Source organism: Pyxicephalus adspersus, chromosome Z (assembly GCF_032062135.1).
Source record: "Pyxicephalus adspersus chromosome Z, UCB_Pads_2.0, whole genome shotgun sequence".
NCBI lineage: Eukaryota > Metazoa > Chordata > Amphibia > Anura > Pyxicephalidae > Pyxicephalus > Pyxicephalus adspersus.
The window spans coordinates 77659-87497 of record NC_092871.1 but is presented as its reverse complement, the minus strand read 5'-3'; the positions used below and the strand labels follow the sequence as shown (position 1 = coordinate 87497).

At 40.1% G+C, this 9839-nt stretch overlaps 1 protein-coding gene across 5 annotated transcripts in view; it reads left to right on the top strand.

Annotated features, from left to right (window-relative positions):
- The first annotated feature begins 309 nt into the window (after positions 1-309).
- LOC140343254 (RNA-binding protein Nova-2-like) overlaps positions 310-9839 on the top strand; it is a 20360-nt gene continuing 10830 nt past the window's right edge. The window contains exons 1-3 of one of the 5 annotated variants that reach the window (XM_072429846.1): positions 310-326; positions 439-568; positions 9365-9546. In XM_072429846.1, coding sequence (XP_072285947.1) covers positions 9393-9546 — 154 coding nt within the window. In that variant the 5' untranslated portion in view covers positions 310-326; positions 439-568; positions 9365-9392. Of the gene's footprint in view, positions 327-347; positions 569-8968; positions 9547-9839 lie in introns of those variants that run through there. The other 4 variants (XM_072429847.1, XM_072429845.1, XM_072429844.1 and 1 more) reach the window with 4 other exon arrangements.

Sequence of the window (9839 nt, the reverse complement as noted above, 5' to 3'; positions counted from 1 at the left end):
ACTATGTCAGTCTGCAGCTCTGTGGGTAAGTGAGCCCAGCCCGCTGATAATTTATTCAGGGGGTAAAAGGGTTAAAGGGTCAGCAATAATTGTTGTTATTGGCCAGTATGTGTGGGACTCCCTCGGGTTCCATTTTTTGCCCATAGTGGCCCTGTACAGGGCAGGGATACCCCACTGTCATAGAGGAACAGAGGAGGGGGATATCTATTTGCCACAATTACATCTCACAGAATTCTCTAATAGTCAGTGGCTATATTCTCTGTGTCATGGTCATCCTTCTCACCTCCTGACCAGAAGTTACTGATTGGGGACACGTCTGTATATTGGTACGCATGCCAAGGTGCTAACAACATGTCAATTTACAAGAAGTATCCTGAATGGACCACTACATGTCGATTGTTCTAGAACTGCCTGAAAGCTGTTTTCACCTTCCTGCAGGAAATCTATATGCGTGTTCTTCACAGGATTCTCCTGATAAAGGTCAACCAGATGTGCGACACAGGTAACCCGACATAGATCTTCAGATAAAGATCTGCCATGTATGTGGGACTGCCAAAGGAATTGTAAGGTGAGAGTGCTACCTTTTAGGTCCAGACATTATCTAACTATGAGAGGGGCCACAGGAGGAGCTCTACCTTCTGATTAGTTGAAATCATTGACTGGGTGTAGTTAATTTATTTAAGGAAGACAGCAGCAGACAATGGAAATGAGAAGTAAATCAGTGTTTATTTGCACCGAGGTTATTTACTGTATGGGAAATCAGGCTAAGTGAAGTTAGACTACAGATTATTTACAGTAAGACTTTGGATTTCTTGCAATAAGTGGAAGCAGCATGGAATCTGTATAGCTTGCTGATTCGGGATATTATTTAACATTTTATGGATGGAGTGATGATTTTACTGCCCCTGGTCTTGTATGACCTATAGAAAGCTGGAATGATAAGATTGTTGGTAATGGAGGAATAGGTTTCCTCCGCCAAATATAGATTAAAGGTACAGATTGGAATCAATAAGATAGATCTCATGCTGACATGGCCACCAGGGTCACTATGCTGCTTATATCTCCATTTGTCTGATCCTAGTTCCTCCATGTATGCAGAAAACAGAACTTGTCATTTGCACTATCACATCCACATTTTGGTAGTTTGTACAAACAATATGCAACAGCCCCGCCAGGAAATAAATCACACAGCAATAGAAGAACCTCCTATTGCCAGCATTTTCACACTACAACCCCTTGCCTGCTTCTGCCCTGTAAATAATAGGAAATCTCATTCCAGTTTTCTTCCATCTTATAATATCTAATTCTTTCCAACACTGATCACGATTACTCCCAATGTTAGAAAAGCAAATGCAACATTATTGGCAACCTACTGTACTCTAGGCCAAAGACAAAACAAGAAATGGTAGTATCCAACCAGGAAAGCCAAAATCTGTGTCTCTAATCTGATCACCTGTGGGAACTCTGCAGGGACAGGTGGGGAACAATATACAAGAGCAGCGAAGAGAGGATTCTATTGAAAAGTCACAGCTAGTACAAACTGGCAGCTTTTCACCTCTGATCACATTTTCTGTGCAATAAAACTATGAGATCTGAAGTGAATTCATCAGACTGGCAATTTAAGAAACCACTTTGTTGATTCTGATCAGATGTGGATAGAGGATACATGTTAGTAAATATTAATAAAGTTACACAAATCGTATTGTGTGTAGCAAGGATCGGGAATATATTTCCAATACCTTTATGTCCCGGAAAAATGAGAAGGGGTAGAATCTCACAGCAGATGGACTACATGTCCCATCCTTCCCCATATTAAAGAAACCTTTTTCTCATTGTTCCTCCTGATTTGCCCCAGGGACATTACTCTTCCCACACACTAAGACATTGCTCCCCCCCAAAAAAGAACGACATTACTTACCCCTATAGAGTATTCTCCTTTTGCTCCCCCGCAAACATTTCTCACCGTCCTGAAAGCAGCTCCGACTGAAATGACCAGCTACTCCTTACAATTACCAATAAAAGTTAAATATTACAAAGCTACTGAGTTGTAAGCTGACAGAACTGGTTTCTGCAGAGCCATTCATACACCATTTTCCAGAACATTACACCATTTCACCATTCCAATAACCCATCCTCTGTACATTGTTACCAGCTACCATTCCCAGTACTCAGTTATTTATTCCAATGCATCATTCCCAGTACAGCCATTTCCAGGGCACTGTTCCCACTCCACCATTTCTAGTACACCATTCCTATTAAAGTCATATCCTAGTACAGCCATTCTCGGTACAAAATTCAGTACAGTGCACCATTCTCCCTATGATAGTTCAGTGACAGCCATTCCCAATACACTATTCCCACTATGCCATTCCACACACAGCATTTTTAGTTCAAACATGTCAGTACACAATTCCCAGTATAGCCTTTCCGATTACAGTCACTATACTACTTTCAGTACTTGCTTACCAATACACCAATTTCAGAGTACACCATTCCCTGTTCAGATGTTACCAGCACATAATTCTTACTCCACCGTTTTCAGTGCATCATTGGATGAAATCGGTTTTCTAGCACAACTATTCTCAGTACACAATTCTCAGTATACCACTGCCAGTACAGCTATTCTTGGTACACCATTCCCCGTTCTCAATGGGAAAAAATTAGAATATTAGGGAAAGATTAACAGAACATTAGATTATTAGAGGAGTAATGGGGGAACAAAAGGATAATAAAAGAGTAATAGGGTATCATAGACTTGAAATAGGAGTAATGGAGTAACATGGGAGGAACAATAGAGTAGTAGAATAGTATAGGAGTAATAAAGTAATATAGAAGCAATGAGGTAAGGTAGAGGAAAAATTAGGTAACATAGGAAAGAAGTAAAAAAGGCAACTTCTAAGTTTTAGATAATTTCAGTGCAATAATGTGTCTTATCGGTGACGGGTGATCTCTGAGATAGATGATAATAGAAAATGGTTGATCTCAGTGGCAGGTGATATCTGTGATGGGTGATTGGGTGATCTCAGTGGTAGGCGATATCTGTGACGGGTGAGCTCGGTGGTAGGCGATATCTGTGACAGGCGATCTCACTGGTAGGCGATATCTGTGACAGGTGATCTCAGTGATAGGTGATACCTGTGATGAGTGATCTTAGTTGTAGGCAATATCTGTGACAGGTGATATATCTGTGACAGGTGATCTCAGTGATAGGTGATACCTGTGATGAGTGATCTTAGTTGTAGGCAATATCTGTGACAGGTGATTTCAGTGGTAGGAGATATCTGTGATGAGTGATCTCAGTGATAGGTGATATCTGTGATGAGTGATCTCAGTGATAGGTGATATCTGTGATTGGTGATCTCAGTGATAGGTGATATCTGTGATGGGTGATCTCAGTGGTAGGAGATATCTGTGATGGGTGATCTCAGTGGTAGGCGATATCTGTGATAGGTGAGCTTGGTGGTAGGCTATATCTGTGACGACGAATCTCAGAGGTAGGCGATATCTGTGACAGGTGATCTCAGTGGTAGGTGATACCTGTGACAGGTGATCTCACTGGTAGGTAATATCTGTGATGGGTGAGCTCAGTGGTAGGCAATATCTGTGATAGGTGATCTCAGTGATAGGCAATATCTGTGACGGGTAATTAGAGAAAAATTAATGGAACATTAGATTATTAGAGGAGTAATGGGGGAACAAAAGGATGATGGAAGAGTAATAGGGTATCATAGACAATAAAAAGGAGTAATGGAGTAACATGGGATGAACAATAGAGTAGTAGAATAGTATAGGAGTAATAAAGTAATATAGAAGCAATGAGGTAAGATAGGGATAGTAGAGGAAAAATTAGGGAACACAGGAGTGGTAATAAGGCAACTTCTAAGTTTGAGGTCATTTCAGTGCAATAAAAAGTCTTATCAGTGACGGGTGATCTCAGAGATAGATGATAATTGATAATGGTTGATTTCAGGGGCAGGTGATATCTGTGACGGATGATCTCAATGGTAGGTGATATCTGTTACGGGTGTTCTCACTGGTAGGCGATATCTGTGACAGGTGATCTCCGTGGTAGGTGATATCTGTGATGGGTGATCTCAGTGATAGGAGATATCTGTGATGGGTGATCTCAGTGGTAGGAGATATCTGTGATGGGTGATATCTGTGACAGGTGATCTCCGTGGTAGGTGATATCTGTGATGGGTGATCTCAGTAATAGGAGATATCTGAGATGGGTGATCTCAGTGGTAGGTGATATCTGTGACAGGTGATCTCAGTGGTAGGAAATATCTGTGATAGGTGATCTGAGTGGTATGCAATATTTGTGACAGGTGATCTCAGTGGTAGGTGATATCTGTGATTGGTGATCTCAGTGGTAGGTGATATCTGTGACGGGTGATCTCAGTGGTAGGTGATATCTGTGATTGGTGATCTCAGTGGTAGGTGATATCTGTGACGGGTGATCTCAGTGGTAGGTGATATCTGTGTTTGGTGATCTCAGTGGTAGGTGATATCTGTGATTGGTGATCTCAGTGGTAGGTGATATCTGTGACGGGTGATCTCAGTGATAGGAGATATCTGTGACAGGTGATCTCAGTGGTAGGAGATATCTGTGATTGGTGATCTCAGTGGTAGGCAAAATCTGTTACGGGTGATCTCAGTGGTAGGTGATATCTGTGACGGGTGATCTTAGTGATGAGAGATAATAGGTCATATTAGTGATGGGTTAAATTGTCCTGAGATGCACAGATTACTCAATGTTTATAGAACCCGTAGGGACCTCCACAGGGACTCTGGTTGGTAAACAATGGGAGAATGAACTTGGTGCTAATAGATAATATTAATGAGAAATCCTATTACTGTATCATCTCACCATTCTGAAACCACAGTCCTAACAGATGTTAGTACCAGTAGACTTTGGTGGTAGGTGACGTCAGTGCTGATAATGATGGAAGGGCTCAGTAAGGGTTGTGGATTATGTTAGTGTATGTTAGAGAATCTCAGTGCTGAGAAAGTTAGGTTTTTATGCAAATATCTCAGTTGATGGGACCATTTAAATTTTAGGTGGAAGGTTTGGTGTAATGGTTGGGTTAGACTTCCAGTCAGGAGGTACTGGCTATCAAGAGAAATAAACTTGTTTCCAAATATGTTTTCTTCTCCAAAATATGGGGGTTGCCTGGCTGCATTGCTGATTTCATATTAATCTAATTTTATATATAAATCTGGATTATCTCTGAGCTCTCTTCACTTGCTGCATACTTGAGGAATATCACTATACAGATTTAAACAGTCACAGATCACCCCCTTGTGGATGGCCTCTGACTGACAAGGACAACAAAAACTTTTTTTGCTTGCTAAATTGGTATGTTCTGAAGTTTTGTGGTTGCTCTGATCACGAGTTACTGAATGAAGCATTAGAAGGGTCACTATTGATACCACCAGTCTGCTCGAACATTGGTGAACACAATACTCACTATCACAGACAAAGAATTGCTATATGACAGGGGGGTTAAGCAGCCAGACCTCTTAGCATTCTGTAAGGGGATCAGCAATGCCAGCCCTCATATTTCTTTTACAACATTTTAAATACAAAAAATGATTAAAAGCTTTCAAAAGATCATGGGAGAAAACGCAATTTGGGCATGTTTCTAAAAGTGGCAAACAGACTTCTTTCCAGAAATATGCACAAATAACATCTGTTTATCTGCTTACCCCATTTATATTAGTAGTAATCAGCTGAAGGAACACCTCTTTTATCATTTACTGTGCTTTTCACTATATTTAAAAAGTTTCAATCAGCCAAGTTAATTACTGTCACTTAGTATTTGCCACTTTGATGTTATGGGGTACAGTATGCAGATGAATACTCAGTGTTTGTGCGGGTCTGTTTAGGGTGATTCTGTTAGTTGTATTCTCCACTTTTAGAAGTCCCATTGCCTTTTCCCACGTTGAATAATATGGTGCAGTAAAAATGGTGATCAGGTATCTCTCTTTCTTTCAAAAAAAAAAAAACTCCCCTATTTTATTTTTTCTATTTAGGCTCCATTATATTTATTTTACAAATTAACAGAAACCAACCCACATCAGAGAAAGCCTGTGACATAACTAGATATGTGTGTGTGATTATTTCTATGGTTGAAATACATGTGTGTGACATGTTCAGTATGTTTAATAATGTAAAATATATATATATATAATAATTATGACATGTTCTATGTATGAGATATATATGACTCATCTGAGACATGTGTAACTGTTACATGGGATGGTGCACCTGCTAATGCATATGCGAGTCCTCCATTCAGAACAATTGATGAAATGTTGGAGGAGGGGGAGAGACACAGATGGGACAGGATTATAAAAGACAGGAATTTACATTCAGAACACATCGTTCCTTCGGTGGGGGGTCACCCTCCCCCTCTATGGACTTTCACTGGCCTTCCTTTCTTTGTCTGCAGCCAACCCCCCATCATCTACCCAGCTAAATCTCCATCTCCTCATCCCAGCATAGGAGATAAATACATGGTACACATACATTACATACATACACATGCAGTGCCACACACATGCTAACTCTTCATATTTAGGCATATTTTCGTGTATATATATATACAAAATATCATCTCCATTCTCTGTGTGACCTCTACTACCATTTCTGTCCCTGTGTGACCTCTGCCATCATATCTATCCCGTTTAATATCTCCGATCATCTCTATGTTATGTGTGACCTTTGCCATTATTCAATTCTCTTTGTGACCTCTCCCATCACTTCTATCCTCTGTCCAACCATCTCAATCTTCTGTGTGACCTCTACCATCATCCCTGTCCTCAGTAAGATCCATTACCATCATCCCTGTCCTCAGTAAGATCCATTACCATCATCCCTATCATATTAGACAGGAGGGAACTCTGGAGAGAAGTATGCCTAATTTACTTCCATCCAGATATACAGTAGAAATTGGAATATTATTACTAGTATCCTGATATACCAGACACATATTCTTAAAAATATATATACTATATATATATACTATACTGACATACAGATGCATCCCCTCTAGAGAACGATGTCTAGTAAAACTAGTGTTATGATATACAGGAGCGACCTCTCTAGAGAACTGCATGTAATATTACTAATCCAATATACAGGCGAGGCACCCAGAGAGAAATATGCCTAACAGTACTTCTGTCTCCATATATAGGAGAAATATGGCTGATATGACTAGTATCATGATGTAATAGACAAGCTCTCCTAACAATATTTCCATCCCAATGTACAGAAGAAATCTGTCTAGGAAATACTACAATCCAGATATACAAGAGAAATATGGCTTTATTAGAAGTAATCCTCCAAAACAACATGGCCAATATAAATTGTGGACATATACGTGGAACACCTCTAGAGAAATTACTACTATTTGAATATAAAGTCATGAGAAAATACTGTGCACATTCTTTAAATTTTAAGGTTTTGCATAATTTTCTGATTCTAGCAGATCATAACATGATTGAAATACAACCTCAGATGAACACCATCACATGTCACTCACCATGTCATTTCTTGTTTAACAAAAACTAAGTCAAAATGCAGAAGGTGTGTGTGACAAATTAAGTACCCCCTTACCACTTCTAGAGGGGAATTAAAAAGTTAGGTATAAGCTAGGTTTGGCTCATGAAATGTGCAGTTTAATTGATCATTAGCAAGTATGAACCCCTCTATAAAAGCATAAATTCTGGAAGTTTGCTGGTCTGCAGCCTTGAAGTGTGTGTCATCACATGGCCAAAAGGAAAAATAACCAGGAATGATCCTAAAGAAGCAAATGTTTCATGTTTCTGGGAAGGGATAGAAGGTCATTTCCACACAATTTGAAATCATTCATCCTTCAGTCACAAAGAATATTTAGTGGAAAATTATTAAGAGGAAAACATTCAACAATCAAAACCTCTAGAGCTCCATCTTCGACCACATGGCTCAGTTAGCATGTTACATGTTAAAGTTCATGAAAGGACAATTAGATTTAGGTATTCAAGCTATTAGTATAGCTTGTTTGGAAGTGTTGCCCAGTAAAATCCTAAAAAAAAGAACATGGCAGAACGACTTAGGTTTGCAAAATTGCATCTGAACAAACCACAAAACTTTTGGAACAATGTCCTTTGAATAGCAGAGGGGACATATTTGGCCATAATGTACAGTGCTAGCTAATTCTAAGGTGATTGGGACCTTCACTTCATTGCCTGAAGACCTCAGTGAAGAATAGTAATGTTGAATAGAAGAGCAGACCAAAGTTTCAAAGTGAAAGATGGATAATGTCAACCAGAAAACAATGAGGCCAAGTTATTGCTGCTAAAGAGGATTCTACAAGTTATCAATCATGGGGTGTACTTAGTTTTTCAATCATATCTTCTCCATTGTGGCTTCATTTTTGTTAAATAACTAATGACCAGGTAGAATCTGCTGTGTTTAATTTTACAGATGGTGTTAGATTTAAAACATTTTTGAACCTGCTAAGGGTCAGGTGATTTTTTTATGTCCTAAAATGTAAAACCTGGGAAATGTACTTTCTTTTTCTCTTAACTGTATAGGAAGGTCAGTCTGGAGAAATACAGCTAGTAATAATGCAATTATGGCTAATCTGTTCTTATGTAGCAGCAGTGTTTGACAGAAAGTTAAATATCATGTTTAAAAAGAAAATAAAAATGCAATAGGTTCCCAAGCAATTTTGCATGTGAGGTGAATACAAATGATATATATATATATATAAATATATACACACACACACACACAGAAACACACACACATCTGTTGTCAGGCCCTCTCCCTTTGTTTTGTCCCCACTCCTCAGTGCTGGGATGACAGGTGCACTTGATGCTTTATTCTTCTCCTTAGAATAAAGCTGCTTCCTGTGCTCCTATCACATCAGAGGGGTGTGTAATGAGGGGTGGCCAGCAATTCAGGATGGTGCTACTAGCATCATGACGTCATCCCTCCTCTCCTTTGTACAGAGATGCTAATCATCTGGCTACATACAATTCTCACAGATTTGATCTCCTTAGTTTAATTCTAAGGGGGTATCAGAGTGACCCCTAAATCCCTTCCCCAATTATATCCACATCCAGCCTGTCCCCGCCCCCACCTCATCCTCTCTCCTCTTCCCTCATATCCCATTTCCTTCCTCCTTTTGTATTTCACCATTCCTGACTTTTTGTTCTGAGCGGTGGGGGAGGGAGATATTGATGAGAAGGCAGCAATAAGGAGACCTGTAAGGACAACCAAGGGGGGGATACAGTCTATAGGATCGGCTGGTATTAATGGGATTGTGAGCCCCCCACCCCCAACCTCCTTCTTCTATTCTCTGCTTTCTTTCAGTCCGACAGTCATTGCGTTTAGGGACATCATGGCTGGAGGCTCTGTCCAGCAAAATGCCTCTTATCCACCTTCGCAGCATCAGCAACAACCACCACAAATGGAGACAGAAGGATCCGATTCCCGCAAGAGACCCCTGGAGACCCCCACAGAGGCTTCCAGCACCAAAAGGTCCAACACAGCTGGTGAGTGTGAGGTGCATAGAATATATACGATGGAGGAAAACTGGGTGGAATCTGGAAATATTCCTATATATCATCTGATGACAATGTTTCAGGAGGGGATTTCATTTGTCAGTTTGTGGTGGGGTGAAGGAATTTAGAAATGGGTATTTATAGCAAGGTGATGAGGTGTGATATGTCCCAGCAAGGGATTTAATGCTCCTCCGACATGGATGGCTTCATAGATGGGAGTATAGACGGGGCAGTATAGACGGGGCAGTATAGATGGGGGAGTATAGATGGGGGAGTATAGATGG